Source organism: Aedes aegypti, chromosome 1 (assembly GCF_002204515.2).
Source record: "Aedes aegypti strain LVP_AGWG chromosome 1, AaegL5.0 Primary Assembly, whole genome shotgun sequence".
NCBI classification, from domain to species: Eukaryota; Metazoa; Arthropoda; class Insecta; order Diptera; family Culicidae; genus Aedes; species Aedes aegypti.
Window position 1 is genome coordinate 308,034,582 of NC_035107.1, and position 22,263 is coordinate 308,056,844.

Sequence of the window (22,263 nt, forward strand, 5' to 3'; positions counted from 1 at the left end):
TCTAATGTTGAACAAATTCAGAATGTTATCTTTTTTGCTATTTTAGGGCCACGATCGGACCGCTTCAAACGGTGAACGTCGCCGTAGCGTTGATCATCGGTTTGAACGTGGAGATAGGAACGCGGGATAAGATCACCTTCAGCACTGAAGGACCCGATCGTATATCACATGCGGCTTGGGTAACGGTTACGGAAGCGGCCGGAATCCCTGACGCCTACATTCCTTCGGTGTGGTACACGTACACCAGTCGATGTGAGGGTCGCAACGATCCAGGGCGCTGTGCGGGAGCATTTTGGACCGTGGACGTAACGGCGAGGGATTACGAGACAGGACTGCTGAAGATCTCGTCCAATCCTCCGGGGTTGATCTATCGCACGCCGTTCACTGCAGGAACGAAAGACGAGGTGAAGGGAACTTACACGGCATCCTGCTGTCAACCGATGGTCACCATTTCGGCGTATGACGTCACCCGGAATGTGCGAACCATCAACCTGGACGTCAGGGATATCTGGCTGAACGAAGCGGGCATCGCTGCCGTAGTACTCGGTGTTTTGCTGTTGATCGCGTTGATCATCCTGCTGGTGCTGCTCTGTCGGTACTGCATCAGGAAGCGTCGTTCCAAGGAGCTGCCGATTTACCGAGGGGAGCTGAGGGATAGACGGACGTAGGATGTAACGTTTCTAGCAGAGCAAATATGACCTCATGAACGATGCCATTTCAAACGATTTAAGCTAGGTTATGTGTTCTATAAGAGCTAGTTTTAGGCGACAAAGGTGCCGGTCTAAGTCAAGTGCAAAACTAATCAGTATTTGTTAATAATAGATGGTAAGGAAGCCGAGAATACCAAATGTAGGATGTAAATAACACTTTTTCTATGTTTTACAATAAATTATGATGTACAGATGTAGAATGTTTTGTGTCGAAAGAACGCCCAGTAGAGACATCAGAAATATCGGTATATAGTTTAAACTTGAATCTTTTCTGCTCTCTCCGTTTATGCCTCAAAGTTCTTTTTTCATTTGCATCTTCAACTTAGTGATCTTATAAAACCACACTTCCACAAAAACTAATTAAGATTGAAGATCAAAATGAAAATGAATCAATAGTTAATTTGAGGGGTGATCGAAATACTCAAATCTATTTTGATTATGTTTATTGAAGATTATACTAAGAGGGTTAACAAATAAATTAAATGTTTTTCTTTGTAATCCATCTGCCGGGTATCCAATCAGGTGAACAAAAGAATCTCAAAATAAAATCCTTGAGTAGTACTCCGACAGAATACTGGGCAAGATTCCTAGAGAACCTTGGTCTGTCTTCTGAGAGAATACAATTCTGAGAGTAATTTCGAGCAGGATTTCTTGAGCAACTTGAACAAATGTTCGGAATTAAGGAGTATTCGAAAGTAGGTTACCGAAAGAATCTCATGATGAACTGGATTGAATCATCAAGATGGATTTCGGAAGAATCTAGTTGCAGATTTATACATGAACTCTAAGATTTTTACTTTGCGAAATCTTGCCTTAAGGAAAGTTGAACAGTGCTTCTTGAATAATTTGGGGTGGACAGATCCAGGATTCCAAGAGCGTACTGAGTGACATTCTACACAAACAAGTTATTTCCTATCAATCGGCACAAAAAAAAATATGGTTTTGGATGCAAACCAGGTCATTTCTACCATGGCTCCAACTCATTTCCACTCATCCAACATTTCAGAAGTTCAGTGTAATATTGCAATCATAATTTAGGGCTAACCTTTTTTTGTTAAGCATTGATTTTCTCATTAGAACTGTCTCAGAGTAGAGCATACAGCACATAATGGAAGCGTGGATTTCGGTGTTATATTGTAACGACCTTTCTTGCGAAGCTCGTTTTATAATTAATTACAAAGTTTTACAAGAGCTGAACAATTCAGCTAGACGGGTTCTTGGTTCAGATTCAAATAAATACATATTCCTTAGATAAGATTTGGACTTCGAAGGCCTTGATTCAATCGTATTTACATCAAAGCTAGTAGTAATTGAAATTTTTTACTCGAAAATATTTTCTAAATTACAATTAAGTCACAACCGTAATCTTTTCCGTTGCATTTTTTTAACAAAGAGTTGAGTATGTTTACATATTGCTCTTAATAAATTATTAAGAGCAAATCAAATTCGCGATTCAAAACCAGAAACTTTCAAATGCTTCGTACCATACAAATGTATGGGGCCGATTCTAGTTCCGAAGTTTGAGTCAAAATGCTGACAATGATTGAAAAAATAGTCGAGATACAGGGTGTCCGCAAATTATCCATACAAACTTTGAAGACATGGCTCTATACAATCAAGCATAATAAATTAAATATTCTTGCATGGTTTTAAACATTGGCTTATTATATTCTTAAGAAGTAAGTTTGACACATTTCCGATTTCAAATAATTGCAAAACCAACCCAAAGGTATCGAGGTGTCTTAAAGGGAGCTGTTTTCCGAGCTTTATGACGAAAGAGAAATGTCCATACAACTCACTGGATTTGAACCATACAGTTTTCTATTTCCAGTCCAACTTGAAGCCACTAACCTGTTGATTACTTCAAATAATAATAGGACATTTGGATTCATCTCTTTTATATTTTAGGGATAACACATTACCAGTATGACAAGCGGCCCTCAGGAAAAATGTCTCCGAAAAAAATAAATTTGCCTATCTCAGTGACAAGCAATTATTTCGAAATATTTTAAAGTTGTATTTTGTGTTAACATATAGATGTATTATAAAAGGTACATGGACATTGATTTTTCTTTGTTTTCATTGCGAGATCATCTTTCCAATATTTTCCTGTTCGGATAATTTGCGGACACCCTGTACATCAAAGTTCGATAATCAAGATTTTCACACCGTGAACCGTGGTCTACCGGATGATCAGTGGTTACTTCCTTATCCCAGTGGTTAATCCCCTACAATATGGATCCATCAAGCATCTGGCATAGTATTTAACAAGGGACAAACAAATTCGTCTACATTCTGAAAAAAAAAAATGCTGAAGATCTAAAAAGGAATACGCTGAGGATCTCGTCAGAAACAAAAGTGTCAAGAAGATCCACTACCGTTTATTGATAATACATCTATGAGACTACAAATATTCACTAGAACTATAAATCCATCAAACCAAGTCTTTCTTCAGTTTGAATGTAACACCAGAAACAAGGCATTTCACATTGAACTTGTTTTAAAAAATCGCCAAAAAGTACTCCAGAATTTCTAGACCAATTCACAACTTCCTACACGAACTACTCGAAGAACTCTTTCAATTTCTATAAAATCTCTTCCTAACAGATTCTTAGTTTCTTTATTGTTCTGAGAAGCTCCTCTTTAACCTCTTCGGCAGCTCACTAGAAATTTACAAATCGATTCAAACAAATATTTATGGTGGTGGTGGAAGTTTATTCCTGCCAGAGCGGATGTGAAATTGTTTCAATCTTTGATAGTATTACACAGATTTCAGAGACATTATTAAAAGACATTCTTATAAGATATGTTATTAAAAATTTAGTAATACATGTTAGGTAAAAACCTCCTGAAGTTCCCTTTCGAAATAATTTTATTATTTACCCGAACGTTTTCTCAAGACAATTTCTGGAATTTCTCCAGGAGCCAAACATTTATCGACATTTTTTTCTGTTAAGTGTGTATGTTTTGTCACTGATTCGCATAGAAGTTGAACTTATCTGCCTTTTTTGTAGAAACTTAACAAGTATCTTGGAACATCCTTGATATTTTCCAAAATTATCTCCTGGAATTGCACCACAGCTTCTCCAGATGAATAACTAGAAAAATCACTAGGGAAGTTTTTGGCGAATCTTTGGATAAATGTTTGAAATAATTTTAAGAGAAAATCCTGGAAGTATCATTGAAAGAATTCGTGGAATTTGAAGAAATGCATGTAATTACTCGAGTAATCTCTGAAACATTTCTTAAGAGTTTTCAGAAGAAAAAATGCAAAATTGCTCTATGGTGAAGTTTTTGGAATACTATACAAATCTTAAGGAATTCCTGAAGAAATTTTTTAGAGCAACCCAATGAACCACGTATCGTATAAGAATGTGTCACAAAAATCACATATTCGTACGTTAATAATTAGAATCGCTCTATATGCAAAATTAAACTTATTGATTGGTATTATTATTATTATCTTCATTACGGATGTTAGGCCACGGCTGGTTCATCTTGAAGGGCAATCAATGTCAAAGCAAATTATATATGATTCTCCACTACGATTCATTATCGACAACAAAACAAGCCGTGAATAGTTTAATCTTGAATCGCGTCAAGTTGTGTAAACTGAATAGATCAGATATCAATCCAGAATAGGTAGCTAGAAAAAAAATTGCAGTAACTTAGCCAAAACTTGCCATCCAAGCTTGGTGTCTTCTGACGGTGGGCATCGAAGAATTACAAAGCAAGTATCGCTGTAAAAGAAGTATGCATTGATATTTGCAAATAATCGAACCGGCTTGGATTTATGATTCTAATTCCAGACGTCTCATGTTCGAAGCTAAATGAAAACTTGTTTTTACTTTTCATCATATTTTCATGACGTCGTATTTATAATCGCAGAAAGTCTGGAAAAGTCGTGCCAAGTGCATATATAGCCTGCACTTTGGTACGTACATAGCCATTTCATGCTTTCTATACAAATGAATTGATTCATATAGAATGATGTGTAACAAAAGTTATACCAACCAAAACCACTCTTGAGGGAAAAAATTGTTGAAATTCGTGAAGTAAGCTCTATGGTATATTTCCAAGGAAAAGGCTTTTTTTTTCGAAAAACCTTAAAAAAATCATGAATAATTATATGAATATTGTCCTTACAGAATTTCATAGAAAAATCTGTTTATATTCGTGAAGGTATTGCCAAGATAGTTCCAGGAAGTCAGGAAAAATCCTGATTTTTTTAGGTCATCTGTAGAAAAAAAAATAATAAATTCATTTATATTTTTTCCCAGTAAACCTTTCTGAGGAAATAATTGCAAATAGTCGAACCGGCTTCATGAATCACTTGGTTGTGCAGTGGTAAGGTTTTTGATTCTGATTCCAGACGTCTCGTATTTGAGACTAAGTGAAAACTTTTTTTATCATATTTTCGTGACGTCGTATTTCTGATCGCAGAAGGTCTGAAAAGCCTCAATTTTTTCACGTATGTAGCCATTTCATGCCTTCTATACGAATGATTTGATTCATATACAGTCGGCTTTCCACATCTCGATATCGAAGGGACCATCGAAATAGGGAGAGTTCCAGACATAGAACAAATTTCTAACGAATACTAGATTGAAAATCACTCCGTTACCAGGAAAATTAAAAACAAACAGATGTCATTTCTTATTCGCAGTGTTTTGAGCCTCTAAAATCTAGTCTAGTAACCTTTGATAATGGGCATATCGACAAACGGAGAGAAAATTGGGAACGAAAACCACATCGAGATGAGGAGACATCGAGAAAAGGAGGATATCGATATATGGAGAGTGAACATGTATGCAGAATGAAGGGATCGAAAACATCATCGACATAGGGAGAGATATCGAGATGTAGAACATCGAGATGTGGAGAGTCGACCGATGATGTGTAACCAACCGAAAGCACTCATGAGGGAAACAAATTGTTGGAGTTCGTAAAGTAAGCTGTATCTAACGAAAAGCCTGATTTTTTCGAAAACCCTTTAAAAATTCGTGAATAATTACATGAATATTGTCTCTAGAGAATACAACACCATTTAATTTCGCTATAATGGAAGTAAATGATATAGTAGTTACTACACTTTAGTGGAATTAAATGGTAAAGTACTACATTCGGATTTCTTATAGGTATTCCACTAAACAGCTCGAAGATTTATTAAATTTATAAATATACATATCTGTCCGTAAGAAACTTCATAAAGAGACAGATTGTCGAAAAGAGTATTGAAAATCTCACTCCTTATTCGCTTTCTTGGATTTCAGTTGATAGACAATTCAGGGAAAATCAGGACTCAGAAGAAACAGAAGAAACAAGAGCAAATTTGCAATGGTAGTCATTAAAATAATTGGCGGGTTCTTACGAAAATGTGTGAACAAGTTCTAGAAAAATCTTATAGAATTCCTAACAGAGTAGAGAAAAATAAAATAGATAGAAATCCTAAGATGAATTTATTACAATAGGTTTGTTTAGAGGTATCCAGTTTTTGATATACAGGTATGTTCTGTTGAGAGTTGCTCTGATCACGTCCTAGTGACAACTGGAGATTATGACTTGTTGATTAAGTACCGTCAAACGGGGTGACTTGCAACGGCGGGGTGACTTGCAACACATTGTAACTTACAACTGAATTTCGCTATAAAACACAAATTTCAAAAGAAAATTCGTTTCAAATCCGTGCTTCAATACGTTTGACTTACAATTCAAGTAAGAGTCACGATTAAAGCTGTTATCATAAATATTTTTATACATTAAACATGATTCATTAGAATTACTTGAAACTGATGCTTGATGAAGGTTCGAAATCGTGACTTAAAAACATGGGATAGATTTAATATACAAAAGTAATACTCTACCTGGTGTTTCTATAACTAATAACTGATAATATGACGAATTTTATTTTACGAAATTGTAGCAACAAGTTTTTAATAACAATATTTTTAATAAAAATGTACCTATGCGGGGTGACTTGCAACACTTTATTTCCAAGCAATTTAGAGTTTTATAAAAGTGAAAAACTTTTGTGTTAGGTCTACTTTATAATCAAAAGAGTAATAATTCATCAATCAGCAACAAACACTCATTAAAAATATTATTCAGTTAAGGTATTCGACCTTGATGATTTAACACATCTTTTTCCCATACAAAAGTAGCTCAATTATTTTCTTACAAAAAGTTATTCAAAATGCTGTTGTACTGTTTCCAATGCTTTAAATACATGAATAACAATACTTAACAAGTGTGACAAATAAAAAATACCAACATTTTGTTGGCAAAAAGTAAATTAGCATTGAGTGTTGCAAGTCACCCCGCATAAGGACATTTAAAAAAATTCACCTTTTTGATGACTTTTGATATGACAAAATAATTCGATTCAATCTTCTGTCATTCCATTCTGTAGGTAGGCCGGCCATTAAAAGTTCTAAAAGGAATTCATATTTTTATATGATGTTTAGATCATGGTTTTGGTTGATTGAAGTTGAAAAGTGTTGCAAGTCACCCCGTTTGACGGTACTTAAGAAAGTCGCAGAGACTTTTCTATTTTGTATAACATGGCATCATAGGATGTTCGACTTCATAGACAAAGATGTTCAGTCAATGTTCAGTTCTTTGTTATAAGGGATGGACTTGGGGATGAAGTGAATTAGATCCTGCTTCAAAGGGTAGGGGAAGAGGTCCAGCAAAACTTAAGCATTCTAATGAAAATTTTGGAATCTCCATACAATAAGTTTGTATCTGGAATGAGGTAAAAGGACTGAAATAGTTGACAATTTGAAAAAATGTTGATAATGGACGTCAGGCACGTTCCCATTCCAAATTTGCTGGGATCCTGATCTATAAGCAGGCACGCACCCCTTCTCCACATGGAGACCAAAATGCCATACGCTTATTCATAAAACTATTAACAAAAAAGTTCATAAACGAAAACAAGGTGTGATTTTTCATTTTACTGATAACATTTTGGCACAGAAACCTGTAAATATTCAACTGAATTTGTAAAACTCTCGAAATAACCTTCCATTTAATCGCAAATCGGGTGTCGGAACCCTCTACCTTTCTTCCTTCGAGGCTGTCGATGGCCAGTGAACCGGTGCCAAAAGGGTTCCAACACCGAATGGGGTTTGATTAATTGTGGAGCGTGGGGGGGGTCCATATACAGTAAAATGATATTTTCACTAACACATTATATTTACAGGACTTTTGACATTAATGAACTTAAAAGGAACAAATTAAAATAACGGTCACGTCGACCGATTCCGGGAATGATTACCCATGTAATAATATTGCCTATGCAATTCTTGCTTGCTCTATTTCCTCTGCTAATCTCTGGAACCATCGCTGCCATGACGTCATTATTGATGACAATTAAACGGGAAAATGAGAGTGAGTGATCCGAATATTGTTCAATCCATTGAGTGGGGTTTCGGGTAGTCGGGTAACTCCCGAACATCGGGTGTGGCTACAAATGCAAAAAAAAAAAATGGGCTTTTGCAGATAAGCTTTCAGTGTATAACTACAGGAGTGAAGAACACTATACAAGAAAACTGATGTGAAAAGAAGGCTTTTTCTCAGTTGGGATGTAATACCGTAAAGATTAAGAAGATGCATAATGATGAGGATGAAGAAAAAATAAAGAAATTGTTTTTTTGTTGGATATTTCTTAATAAAAAACAATGACCAGCTTGACCCACATCTTTGTTGCTATTTTATTTTATTATGAGACGTCTTATGGTGCATAGTACATTTATGTGATTATCGTTCTAACATTATTTGTTACATTTATGGACATTCTGAATAAAAATCGAAAACACTAATGTTTTATCGCGGAATCTTACTGATTGATTGGAGTCTGCAATCAACTTTCATTACGAATCTATACAAATGAACAATCTAAATGATCCTCACAGGTCCTAAAACTCAAAACTCTGCGTTTGTATGGTTAAACCGTTAATTTTAATTTTAAATTTGTAAAATATTTTGAAAATAATTTGTTCTTGTCACGGTTCCGTTTTTGTCAACTGAAAATTGCCGATCGTGTTGATAAAAACGGAACATACCTGTATTCTGATTCTACGTTAAAAATTGAGCAAGAACCCAAAGTTTCGTAACTTTCCGTGTCATGGAACTATATTATTTTAAACCCAGTCGAAGTTAAATTTGAAAATTTCTTCGGCAAATTTTACTACGACATGAGCTGTCATTAAGTAAATTGCACTGAGTCTACAACATGAAATCTTTATTACTGGCTTACTGGCCGCAAATAGGTATCTGAAGAGATATTTCACCAAGATATTCGTCAAAGGCAAAAAGCTTCGTTTCTTGCTGCTAGAATACAATATTTTGAAACATTTTCAGATATTCTTGCGTTATGGTTTTTGACTTCCACAGTTATTAACTGAGACTTTCGTTGCCAAAGTTGTCATTTTTGCATTCGTATATCGTGTGGCAGGTACGATGATTCTCTATGCCCAGGGAAGTCAAGGAAATTTCCATTACGAAAGATCTTGTACTGACCGGAAATCGAACCCAGACGCTTTCAACATGGCTTTGCTTTGTAGTCTATCCACTCGGTTAAAGAAGGCCCCACTTAGGCAACACGTTCAGCACAATTTTTTTCCTGAATTCATCAACATACCGGTTGTTTCCTAGTTCGTTACGTGTAGTACGGGTTTCTGAAGGGAAAATATTTGAAGAAATTCCTGAAATCACTCAACGAATCTCTAAGAAATTGCTGAAGTGTTTTAGGAAAGAAAATTGAAAAAACATGTAGTGGGTTCTGTGGAGAAGGTTTTGGGAGAATCTATAGAATTATTGGAGGAATATACAGAGGAATTCCTGAAGAGTTCCTTTAAACAATTCTTGAAGAAATCCTTAGACGAAATTCTGCTGGAATTGGTGGAGGGATTGCTGACATAATTCCTAGAAGAATTCCAGAAAAAAGCGGATTTTTGGGCAACCTATGAAGAAATGATTTCCCTGAATCTTTTGAGTTTTATTGTAAGAATATTGAAAATTTATACTGCTCTTTCAGTGAAATCCTTCAAGGGACCTTTCTGAGGAAATGGCATGAAGAATTTGGAGTAATTTTTTAAACAGCTTATTAAGAATCAATTCTTGGAGGTTTTAAAAACATTTCCTATAAGTTTTGTACATTATGCGAAAAATACTTGGAACAACCACTAGACTGATGCTTAATTACTCACTCCCTGAGCCTCCCCTCCCTTTCTTGCTGACTGAATTATTGCGTTAAGATTTTCGACTACCACCGGGCCTAGCAATATCCATTTCGTAATCCCAAATTCAATACGACTATCGGTAAGTTCGAAAATAATGAATAAACCGATTACAACTTTCAAATGACCAAACACCATCCACCTACCTGTTGTTTCCAGCTCCCGGCTTATTTCCAGCAGCGGCGGCGGAGTCGGTTCCTTGGGTGGCGGTGGCGGAGGGGCCGCCGGAAGCAGCAGCGCATGGTGGGCGAAGTCGTCCAACGTCAGCCCGGTCACCTGCATGCTCAGCAGCGGATTCTTCACCGGGGCGGTTCGTGACGACGTGTCACTTTTAGTGGCACCACTTCCACCCCCTCCTCCGCCCACCAGCGGAGGTAGCGGCGAAGGTGTCGCCCCCTCACCACTTGCAGACATCATCTCTCCTCAGCTCTGCAACAGGCTCACTTTCTCCTAATGGTCGATCACTGAATAACAGGTGCTGATCGGATCGTAGAACTTGTTTTGGCGGTTTGGGCCTCCCGATTGAGGTCAATGGGACACTTTTTCCTTCAAGGGATCGAGTTGTTTTTCGCACAATGAGAGCACTTTCCACAAATGTAAACACTGAACACGTTCAATGAAATGCACCCGATTTCGAGGGACACTTATTCGGAACACGCACTATAAAAGACGGCAAACCGAAGAAGGATAACGAATCCGCCAAAATACGGTCGTACCGAAGGCAAATATTGGCTAAGAATAATGCTACAACCATTAATTAGTTTCGCACGTAACACGAAGAGCTCGCGAGAATTTCGCAGTTTTGGAACACGGAACGATGAAAGGTTTTCGTCTGCAGACGACGGGAGAAACGTCAAACTGATGGACTGAAAATAGTGCCACTGCAAACAGATTAGAGGACCGTTCAAAAGATACGGAAAAATAAAATCTATTGTATCTTGAGACAAGAATGAAAACGACTCGTTCGTTTTACGACGCGGCCAGGGTAGACGCGAATTGGCCTGTTTAGGGATACGTCTGCCGGGTACTCCCGTTGGTTTGACCACATTTAATCTGAACACTTTTTAATCTGTACCCCGCTAATTTGCACGTCGTTCAGATTAAAAATTGTTCAAACGTCATTTAGCTCATGGAACGGAGTGAAGTGAGATGGAACGCTGTGGAACGGAACGCAGAATCAAAGATGTTCAAATTAAAAATGAACCCCGATGGTTTGCATGAGGTACCGTTCAAATTAACGGGGGTGATTTTATGGTAAAAACTGAGAAGAATCCAAAGTTAAAAAAATTTCCGTGCCCTAGAATCATTGAACTATTTTTAAATCACCTTTGAATTAAGTATGGAAATCGCGTTTGAATCACCCGTCGACTAATTTTACTACGGGACGAACTGTTATGGGCTCATTCATTTATTTCATAAAGTTAAGTATGCTGTTTCGCTCAAGAAAAGTAAGGAAATTCCTCGATTGAAAGGGTCAAGAAATTTCCTACAGAGAGCCCCCTTTGAAGTGACATTTCTTCTAAACTGCGTACTGCGATCTGAAAAATGTGATTTTCTTGACCATTTCTTGGGAGAAATTTTCCACGCATCGAGATAGGCGATTCCTTTTCTTGTCAGTAGCAAACAGGCCTTAACGCTGAAATTGACCATTTTGGACACCCACCCACCCCGTTGTAACGCTTTTTGTATGAATATTATTCAATTTTTGTATGGGCCTTAACATCGTTAGGATACCCACCCACCCCCTCCAGCGTTATGAAATTTATGAATGGGCCCTATTATGTGTTTAAATTGAGCTCTCCCCGAGCGGTGTCACGAACACATGCGCAGATTTGCTGGTTGAAAATACTGCCATTTGATTTTGCTGGGAACAGCTGATCTTTGTTTATATTTTTCACCAGCAATTTTTAAATAGTGTTGGTTACATGTACCGTGTGTGTACACGAGCGTAGAAACCACTATTAGAATGTCATTGAGTCGACCGATTGAAAACCTTTTTCATGAATTACTTTATAAAAATTAAGATATTAAAGCGCAATAAAATCGTGTTACACTTAGAAAAATGTCAGGGGCGTGGGCATATTAATTGGGTTGTTTAGTGAAGAAAAATAAATTCACTGTTTTTGTAGCTTGATCAAAAGATTACATTTTTCTAACACGATTTTAGATATTGCACGGTGATAAACAGGCAACTTCATCGAAGTTCTGCGACCGATCGTTTTTCGGATTCTACGCCCGTGTTAAGACCAGAATGGGCAAAATTCTGTATGTTGACTTATGCTGCCTATGCTGCCGATGAAAACTTAAAATCCGTTTTTGAGCATAATAGACTGAAGGCCATAACCTACAACAACGTTGATATTATAATAGATTAAAAAAGATTTCAATCCTTCGACTCAATGACACTTCATTTTACATAATGACAGCTCGTCCCGAAGTAAAATTAGCCGAGGGTTGTTTCACAAGTGATTTTCATACTAATTTCAAACGTGTATTAAAAATAGTTCCAGGAAAATCGTGAAATTTTGGATTCTAGTTCAATTTAAAAAAAAGACACAACGTTAATGCTTCCAGTGGGCTGTTTGCCCTTTGAAGGAAGCACCACACTAGATAACGGACTAGCATGCAACGCCCAGTGGCACAGTCGGAAAACATTCCTGTCGAAAAGTTTTCGGCCTGAAGAGGGAATCGAACCCACACACCTTAGCACGATGCGGCTAAATGCCTCGGTGACACTAACCACACGGCTACGAATCCCACAAATTTTTAACGTAGATTCAGAATATACCGGGTACCCCCGTTGGTTTGACCACATTTAATATGAACAATTTTTAATCTGTACCCCGCTAATTTGCACCTCGTTCAGATTAAACATGGTTCAAACGTCATTTAGCTCATGGAACAGAGTAAAGTGAAATCACAGATAACAAACGTTGAAGTCCGATTGTTAAACTGTGTAAGCCAATTAATGGTCATTTTGAATGGCAACACTTGTAGCAACATCGTGGTGGCGCTATCATCGCTAAGTTCCCATGACGATGTCAGTAGTGAATATGAAATCACAGAGAAATAGACGTAACATTTAGAACAAATCGCGATCAAAATCATAGTCGCAAAACCATATACACCCAATGCTAAAAACACTGTACAGTCGAAGCTCGTTATAACGACAACTTTTATAATGACAAAAGCTCTCTATAGCGACATTTTTCGGGCCCGTGAAAAATATTTCAATGTTATATCTATTCTCTATAACGACTTTTCTCTATTGCGACGGTCCCTTGCAATGTCGTTATAACGCGCTTCGACTGTAGTTGGTTGATTGGCCAACAGGTTGCGCTAGTGTGTAAACGCCAAACACGAACAAAAACGACGCGAGCGCTGCGGATCACCTACCATATACTGCTGTTTGCATTTTAAATGCAAATCTTGACTAATCGTCCCCCAAATGCGGTATCACAAAACAATCAAAGGACACCTAGCAACGATTATAAAAATCACCGCCATCCTAGCAAGAAAAATCTATCTTTGACACCGCATTTCTTGTGAAAAATCTTACCGCATTTGGTGTTCCCGCATTTGATATTTGCATTTCAAACGCACACAGCAATATTTGAATTTGCTCGCCTAACAATCATCTCTCGGGCGGGCTGTCCCAAACAGGCCGACCCAAACAGCACAGGTCGAAACGCGGGCCATGCCAGACAGCAAATGCTGATGCATTTCAACACTCAAACAGCGGGATGCCTAGCAGCGTTGTGAGCCAAACGAATACACCTACAAAACATGAACGGTAGGCGAACCTCGTTGCGTATATCCCCCCTGATATTTACACAGGTTTTCAGAAAGTATTTGTTCTAGCATAAACATCTGTTATCTGTGAAGAAATGGAACGCAGTGGAACGGAGCGCAGAATCAAAACAAAATGTATATGTAAGGAACTGGATACCCCTAAGGCTGTAAATCATTTCACCGATTCGTTTAACTTTCAGTTGCAATTTGACAGTTTGATAGTTATTTCCCCTCCGATTAAAAATAACCCTGCTCTGGAGCATGGTTAAACTTCACAGCTCAAAAGTTATTTTCTACTCCCAGTAATAGACCATTTCCGTGAAAAAATTTTATTGGCTTATATGCTTCCTGTCAATTTACTGAACAAACTTTACTAAGGAACCGATATGTTTTGGAGCCTTTAACTGTAAGAAAACAATGAAAAACTTGCGGCACGTTAGTGCACCCCTCGGTCCCCTACAATTTGTTTCACCTCGAAAAAATGCAGACCCCTTTTTCCCTTATGGTTTTGCCATCACGTTGTGGTGAATTTACGATCAGCTGGCATGACCAGATGATTTTTGTTTATGTTTTCATTCATCATAATGGGCTCCGTTGCGGTTTCGCTCCCTCATTCCTTCACGGCTCCTGAAGTCTCCGTAATCACTGCGGAAACCATCTTCACCGCTTCGGCCGGTTATGACCGCACCCGGCGAACACTACACGGTTCTGTAACGCAAGGATTGTAGTCGACAGAAGCCTGATCCCTCTGCTTTGTGCCGACGAGGATTGAAGGGATTGAATATGCTGGAAGATTCCCGCCTAGAGGCAGCAACAGCGGCTCAAAATTTCCTTGCGCAGCTGTTGCTACCTTAAGGCGGAAATCTTCCGGATCAGCAGCCAACAGATAGATTAAGGCTATTTGTCGGCATGGATGGTAAAAAATAGCCTCTAATAGAACTAGCGGTACCGTGACTGCTGGGTGGATGAGAGATTTGTTGTTAGGGGGTGGTTATGAATTTTGAATCTGTGGAGGAAAATATATTTTCCTAAAGGAAGACTTGAATCGGGTTGTAGTTGGAACTGTGATTCAGAACGGGTTGCACCAGTTCCAACTTGGTTTAAAAACATTTGTATGCGTAGTTTCGGTGGCGCTCCTGTTTGGGGCGCCCTGACCGGGATCACGGTCAGTTTGAGCGCGCACCTGATTTGACGTTTGCAAATGTAAACAAGCATCCCAATGCAGGGGTGGAATCGAAAAGCTGTTGCAAAATCACCACGCTGATACCCATAGGGTTGAACAAACTGTGCCGCATCTCGAATTATTTTTCAAAATGTGGTGAGTATCCATGTTTTCAAAAATTTGTAAGAAAATCGGGAGTGCATATAAACAAAATCTGAAAGCGTTAATATTCATTAAAAATGATTGTCTTTCGAAGAAAAATACAAAAACTGGGGGTTAGATCTGACGGAAATGGTCTATTTGAGAATAACGATCCATCTGTCAATTTTGTTCTGAAATACTACTCTGTCGTAACCAGTTGGTAAGAATTGTTCTCCGAATCTCACCTTCCGCCGAAACCGAATCCTTTAAATGTTAAACATCACACTTTGCAAAACACGTGTGACCGTCCTAACATTTGCCAACAGAATGATCTACCAGTGCTATCTGAGCGGCATCGAACCAGTTCGTTTCCGATCAACGTCTCGTGTTACTCTTCGTATTTCCCGATTCGTGTCATATCGTAGCGGGGTAATCTCAGCTCGTGCATTTCTCGGACGCACTTCCGACGTTCGTTCTCTACCCGAATCGAGAGGTATTCACAGGTATAATTTCTATCGAATTCCTCTTTAGTGTGAAATATTTCAGTCGCTCTTTTTCTCGAACGTGTACTCGATGGTGGCAACTACCGAAGCCGAACCTTCGGACAAATTCGTGTGAATGACTGTTCGCTCCTAACACTAATCCGTGTCTACCCGAACAAAACTCAATCCCATACGATACATGAATAAATAGGAAAGTTATTGACCACGTTTACAATTTTTCATTCTTGTTTCACTAATATGTTTTTCAAATTTACCACGAAACCTACATCTACAACATACTCGACTATCAAAACTCAAATGGGTCGATCGCGAAGTTTAGTTTAACTGTTTGAGGGGAAAATAACTACTATCGAAATGTCAAATTTTAACTACAAGTTAAACGAATTGGCGAAACTGTTCACAGCCCAAACAAGTCAATTGGCTTGCTAAGAGGTTTCTAGATTTTTCAAATATTCTGATTCTACGTTGAAAATTGAGTCACAACCCAGAATTTCATTATTTTCCGTGACCTGGAACAAATTTTAAATACATGGAAATCACTTTTGAATCAACCCTCGGTAAATTTGACTACGGGTCGAGCTGTCATTATGTAAATGCATGGCCTGATTCGCTACTCACCGCACATTAACGCACATGCGCTAGTGTCTATGCCAATCTGTAATATATATCTCGCATTACTTGAGATCTCGCCCTGAAAGCCAGTGGTAACCGAGTGTGTAGCTCCTTGTTTCTAAGCAAATGAATGGACCAGGACGAAAACTATTTCCACTGAGAGATAGAGGAGGATATTCTCCCCATCCTAGCATAGTTAAATATCGTTCAAATTCATTCGTTTGCTCGGTAACAACAAGCTACACACTCGGTTACCAATGGCTTTTAGGGTGAGATCATAAGTTATGCGAGATATTATGCTAATTAGAGTTTTCCATTTTCTCCGTGTAGTTTCTCTCAAAGAGGGTACACTGAAATGAATTTTATTGTAGAAACTACTGAATCCCTGGTAAAATTAAGAACTGCACCAACGATTTTCAACCGACTACATTAATCTGTTAACTCTACCAAAACATAGTCAACATCACTACACAAGAAAATTTCTTCTGTTGATTTAACCAGAGTTGTAGTATTTTTGACTAGAAACATTCTTGATTTGAGAAGTTTCGTATCATACTTTTGACCACACTGTGTTGTACGGTGGGTGTCACGGATTGAAATACAATGCTTTGTAGTGGATGCTACTATGGACATAGTCAAATTTACTGCACTGCTCAGTGATTTTCACTAGATTATATTGTAATTTTCACGAATGATTAGACTTCCATGGCGAAATTTAGAAGCTTCCAATAATGTACTGATGCTACATTTTCAAACATCATTCACCTTTCATCCTTGATTTCAATCACTACCAGCTGGTTTTCACATGAAAACATGACCAGCTGGAGCATGAGAACAATGACGATGACTGTAAACATCGGAAGGCCAGCTGGTTTTGTTGTGTAAACAAGACCAGCTGGTGAGTCGAGAACAAAGAGAAAATGGTAAACACTGAGCCGGCCGAAGAAAACTGTCATGAACATCAGGATAATTGCATGGGCGGCGGTGATCGAAAAGGGGCAGCGAAATCGAAGGCGAAATCTGAGAAAGACGAAATTCAGATCACAAAAGTCTAAGTGGTGAAAAAAATCGCAATAGTAAACTTAACAGATTTTTGTAGTCGGTTGAAAATCGTTGGTGCAGTTCTTAATTCTACCATGGATTCGGTTTATACAACAAAATTTGTTTGCGTGTATGTGGATGTAGTACCGCTGGGAAAGTAGGCAAAGCAGAAAATTTTGTGTAGCTCTGTGTGGTATTTTTGAAGCGTGTCGCGCAGAGAAACGTCAAAACGATAAAAATGTTTACAGCAGTATTGTTTACCTTAAATCCCCACAAGCTGCTTCAATTCGTGTTACCTTGCTCTTACATTTTCCGGCTGTTACATTTTCCTAATAATTATTGTTGATTGTTATACCACAACTACTCAGAAATGGAGTCCGTAGGAAAGTTAGAAGAAGAGGCCCTAAAGCGAAAGGAACGCTTGAAAAATCTCAAGCGGAAACAGGAATTCGCGAATGGTGAATCGGATCAAAAGGCAGAAGTGGTTCCTAAGTAAGTCTAATTACGTCCCAATCTAAAACATTTTGATGATTACCCATACCTTTTTGTAGACCAGTGTTCCGTAACTACCGACCCGAGAGCGAGGAAATCAAAGAGACCGCCCTGGAGGAAATCAAACCGGCCGATGTCGAGGCGGAAGTGAGTTCCCAGCTGGAGATGATGCAGGCCCCGATCGTCATCGAGGAAATCGACATTGCGAATTTGGCCCCACGGAAACCAGACTGGGATCTGAAACGGGACGTGTCGAAGAAGCTGGAAAAGCTCGAGAGGCGAACGCAGAAAGCCATTGCCGAGCTGATACGGGACCGTTTGAAAGCGGGTCAGGACGATATTCTGCAGGCGGTGAACGTGGCCTCGGCTGCGATAGCAGCCGGAAGTAAGGACGATGAAGAGTAAGGTAGAATTTGGTCGTATTTTTTTTATTGAGCTATAAATTATGTTAAGTGGACTGTACAATTGGCAGCTTGCGTGTAGCGTTACTCGATCCGATTATGTGGCCTTAGATATCGATTGGGCACCTGGGAGATGGACATCGACACCGGTTCCATGTTTTGGTTATGCGAAACCTTCACAATTAGGTCATTGATTTCTGTAAAAGAGGGATTTATTGTTACATCAGAACATAAGAACTGTTCATTTTATAAAATGGAACCAGCGCAAACGGTTGTCTGGTTCTCACAGCATGCACAAGGTGTCCACTAAAATAAATTTATGCTGACAGCACTGAAAGGACACTTACTTTTCCGGTATTTCTCCTCAATGGCGTCCGAGGTCTCCTTGATTCGCCGAACAGTTTGGGCATATTCCTCAGCGGCCGCTCGATTTTTGACGTGCTCCTGCTGAATCTGTTTCACGGTTTCCTGTAGTTCGCTGTATTCTCGCTCCTTCTCCTGAATGAGTTTCTCCTGCCTCATGGCAATCTCCGTCCGCAGTTCGATTTTACTCTTCAGCTTCATGATTTCTTTGCTCATGTTGGACATCATGATGTTGGCGTTTGCAATTTCGTCCGTTGTCAGCTGGAGGGCGTTTTTCTTCGTCTGGCAAATGTTGCGCTCCGCCTCCAGTTCCGCTTCTAGTTCAGACTTTTGCTTCTCGGAAATTTTCAGCTTACTCTGTAGTTCGATCAGTTGCCGTCTCAGGTCGACGATCGTGGATTCGTTTCGGCCATCGCGACTTTGGTAGGAATGTAGTTCCGCCTTCACACGGTCGCTGTCCTCTCGTAGATGGCCGTTGTGTGATTTAAGTTTGAGATTCTCCTCCCGAAGGGTTTCATACCGTTTGACTTCTTGCCTGAAAGATTTAAATAATGAAATTTAGTTATCAGTTGGCTACAAAGTTGAGTAAAGTCCAATAAAATTACATGATTCGATCGGAATTCGCCAGGAGTTCCTTGCTCTGCTGATCGATCTTCTCCTGCATGCTGGAGATGACGGCCTTCAAACGCTTCTCCTCCAAATCCTTCGACTCATTAATGTGCTTAATCGTCTGCTGCAGTCGATTGATCTCTTCGGTGTTACGACTGAAAATCATATTCTCCTGTTCGATTAGTTTGTTGTTCAGCACCCGGATTTCCCCCTGCAGTCTGTGTATGCTTTCGTCCCGTCCGTCTAGCTCTTGGTGGTATTTTTGCATCTGGGTCGCGTAGTTCGCTACCTGATCTTGGAACGACAGCAACGAAAGATTTATGTGGAAAAGAATTGTTTCCATAGAAGCAGGTTCAATTTGGAGGAAGAGGTGCGTGAGATTCTTGAACGAGCTCTTTTCATAAAACTGCAACAGCTGCGCGGAATCGTCTTTCATTAAACTCATGTGTAATTCTTCCTTCTTGCAACTGTCCAGTATCTTTGTCAGGTGGTCAATAAAGCCCTGGAACGTAACGTGAAGTGATTGCTCCAGGCGAATCTTTTCGTACATGTTGTTATCGATGGTGGCAATGAACATTTTGGCTTGGTCATTACACTCGGTCAGCCGGATTTGCTGAAACAATCAAAGTTAAATTAAAACCATCATCATATTCATAGAATTTCGCGCTTCCGCTGTGACCTACAATCAGATTCACTAGATCCATCTTTTCCACAACGACATTGTACTTGAGCTGGTTCCGGAGCCCGAAGCTCTCGCTATTAACAGTCAACGGATGATTGGGAAACAACACTTTGATCGCACGCCGCCGCTGCGGGTCTATGAAATAGTTATCCATTGGTCTGAACGATTCCAGCTATCTGAAATTCACATAAAATCCACGGAATTAAATCACCAAAATCACAGAATTTCGTTTGTTTACACCAACGAGTATTTTTATCGCGATCTACCGGTAATCAAAGCCGATTTTGAATTCCTACAAACTGTCAAACTTCGTTATCAGCACTCGCATCTGCTTCTAGGGGTGTCCAATGATCCTGTGTCGTTCGATCAAAAACAGAATCACGAATTTTTGTGGACAAATTTAATAAATAATACGAAAAAGCATGCTCTTTCAACTATTTTAGCATTTTCCAACTCAAATAACGGCTATAACATATTTTAACTTTCATTTTATAAATAGTTCCTAATATGAGCCGTGTTTGACGTTCAGTTTGTCGACAAAAACGCCACAGGGGTTTTACTTTTTTATGTTGTTTTTGTTTTTCAATTTATTTTTTTGGAAGGCCCACCCAAACGCCTGGAGGCTTCACGGGGCTGAAATACTACTTTTTCACATTGAAAATCATAGACGAATGGGAATCACAATCACTTTGTGATCCCGAAAAGGCACACATTTTTTTCTTCTTGCCGCGCTTAGCTGACAGCCATCGTTTGTTGGTTCCGTCGAAGCTCTCTTTTGTTCTTTTGACTTTTACATGCACAATGAGCCTTTGCATGCTATAAAACGTTTAACTTTTACGAGCCTCTGTACGTGCCAAAAATTTTTTTTTTGTTCTTTTGACTTTTACTGTGCGCCGTGTGTTGGTGCTGTCTCACTCTCTCTCACAGACAACTTGAAAACAGGGCGCACAGTAAAAGTCAAACGTTTTATAGCATGCGTGGTAGATCGACCGTGACTTTTGAAAATTAATTGTTATTGTTGAGCTGTCAAGTCTTAAGACGATGCCCACCGCAGCGTGAATAAACACAAATTGCTAACGACCATCATAACGCGACATTGCACCGGTCGTTGCTAAACACGTATGGGAAACAGCAACCCACCCTGTCGGTTAACAGTGCGTTTGTATATTTGGCAACGCTATCCAACCCATCCAACCGTTGCTATTCTTCAAAACAAAGTAACGTGCAGTCTTTCAGGCATTCATCCGGAGATTTACTGCAAGAATTTCTCCGGGGACTCGCTCCAGGTATCCCGTTGGGTATATATTTTCTTCTGAAATTTATCCGTGGATTTCGTGCAGAAATTCCTTTTGGGATTTTCTCAAGAAATTTCTTCGACGATTTGATACACGATTTTTTCCGGGGGTTTCGTCCAGGAATTCCGGGGATTTTCCCCAGATATACCTCCGGAGATTTTTCCTAGGTGATTTGGTTCAGGATTTTCTCTAGGATGATTTTCTTCAGAAAAACTTTCGGGAATTTTTTCAGAGATTTTTTTAGAGAATTTTGGAGAATTATCTCCAGGATTTTTTTTCTAGAATTTCTCCAGGGGTTTCGACGATTCCTTCGGCAATTTCCCCAGAACATCCTCCGGGAGTTTTCTCCAGGAATTTCTCCGAGAATTTCAAGGTTTCTCTCTGGGGGTATTCCTAGACCTTCTTGTAGATTTTTTTTTCCAGGAATTCAACAGGGGATTTCTATAGGCAAATATAATGCGCCACCGTCATAGAGGTCGCTGGGGAAGAACGAGTGAAATGTCACTGAAAATGTTTGTTTACGTCCAAAATTCAATCCTTCAACCCAAAAATTAGTTCATAATCAATCGATTATTGAACTATTTTCCATTGGCATACTCATTTTGTACCATTATTCTTGCCATACGTGTGATTTCACAACAAATTTAACCACTAACAAAGAATCCGAAAGTTTAGCCTATGTTGCCAAACACAAATTTTCCAATTTTATCCCACTAATCGTACATGAGCACTGACCGGATCTGTAAATTTTCAAAAGAAAAAAAGTTTATTCTGTTTCTCAATGATCTCTGATCGTATACAAAATAACGATTCCGAGAAAAAGTGTAAATTGTGTGGTCCTTCCTATGCTGCACACGGTAAGTTCTCAACCCAACCTCTTTTTTGCCGGTTTTCCTACTAGCCACCAGATGTCGGAGTGATCGTTTAGCTTTGAAAATATTTGCCTATAGCAATTGCTCAGGGGATTTCGTCCAGGATTTTCTTCAAAAAATCTGTCGGGAATTTTTTTTTCAGAGAATTTTCCCGGAGATTTCCTTTAGGAATTTCTCTTGAGATTTGAATTAGGAATTTCTCTTAGGATTTCAACCAGGAATTTCTCCGGGGATTTTCTTCAGGAATTTCTCCGAGGATTTCAAGGATTACTCCGGCAATATCCCCAAGAACTCCTCTGAGAATTTTCGCCAGGAATTTCTCAGGGGATTTACAATAGTAGTTCCT

General features: G+C 39.1%; 4 protein-coding genes across 7 annotated transcripts in view; 2 read left to right on the forward strand and 2 right to left on the reverse strand.

Moving 5' to 3' along the window:
• LOC5564410 overlaps positions 1-903 on the forward strand; it is a 132,156-nt gene extending 131,253 nt beyond the window's left edge. For all 3 annotated transcript variants that reach the window (XM_021838488.1, XM_021838487.1, XM_021838486.1), the window contains exon 8: positions 47-903. In XM_021838488.1, coding sequence (XP_021694180.1) covers positions 47-668 — 622 coding nt within the window. In that variant the 3' untranslated portion in view covers positions 669-903. The remainder of the gene's footprint in view (positions 1-46) is intronic.
• The window catches only part of LOC5564210, a 209,711-nt gene extending 198,910 nt beyond the window's left edge, over positions 1-10,801 (reverse strand). For both annotated transcript variants that reach the window (XM_021838484.1, XM_021838483.1), the window contains exon 1: positions 10,099-10,801. In XM_021838484.1, the coding sequence (XP_021694176.1) occupies positions 10,099-10,369 (271 nt within the window). In that variant the 5' untranslated portion in view covers positions 10,370-10,801. The remainder of the gene's footprint in view (positions 1-10,098) is intronic.
• Positions 10,802-17,440: 6,639 nt separating this feature from the next.
• On the forward strand, positions 17,441-18,160 carry LOC5572611 (coiled-coil domain-containing protein 12). Its single transcript, XM_001654072.2, has 2 exons — positions 17,441-17,695; positions 17,755-18,160. The coding sequence occupies exons 1-2, from the start codon at positions 17,574-17,576 to the stop codon at positions 18,098-18,100; spliced, it is 468 nt and encodes a 155-aa protein (XP_001654122.2). The 5' UTR covers positions 17,441-17,573; the 3' UTR covers positions 18,101-18,160.
• On the reverse strand, positions 18,098-20,087 carry LOC5572612 (spindle assembly abnormal protein 6 homolog). Its single transcript, XM_001654073.2, has 5 exons — positions 19,989-20,087; positions 19,752-19,926; positions 19,065-19,681; positions 18,444-18,994; positions 18,098-18,293 (listed from the first exon to the last, which is right to left on the reverse strand). Exons 2-5 carry the CDS (start codon positions 19,902-19,904, stop codon positions 18,181-18,183), a joined length of 1,434 nt encoding a protein of 477 aa, XP_001654123.2. The 5' UTR covers positions 19,905-19,926; positions 19,989-20,087; the 3' UTR covers positions 18,098-18,180.
• Positions 20,088-22,263: the final 2,176 nt, after the last annotated feature.

What these genes read in the sequence shown, in the direction of transcription:
- LOC5572611 (XM_001654072.2), top strand. Translation starts at nt 17,574, where the DNA reads ATGGAGTCCGTAGGAAAGTTAGAAGAAGAGGCCCTAAAGCGAAAGGAA. An exon ending in AAGGCAGAAGTGGTTCCTAA is followed by an intron (nt 17,696 to 17,754) that starts GTAAGTCTAATT and finishes ACCTTTTTGTAG; the next exon opens with ACCAGTGTTCCGTAACTACC.
- LOC5572612 (XM_001654073.2), bottom strand. Translation starts at nt 19,904, where the DNA reads ATGGATAACTATTTCATAGACCCGCAGCGGCGGCGTGCGATCAAAGTG. An exon ending in GCGAATTCCGATCGAATCAT is followed by an intron (nt 18,995 to 19,064) that starts GTAATTTTATTG and finishes TAAATCTTTCAG; the next exon opens with GCAAGAAGTCAAACGGTATG. An exon ending in TGAGGAGAAATACCGGAAAA is followed by an intron (nt 18,294 to 18,443) that starts GTAAGTGTCCTT and finishes CCTCTTTTACAG; the next exon opens with AAATCAATGACCTAATTGTG.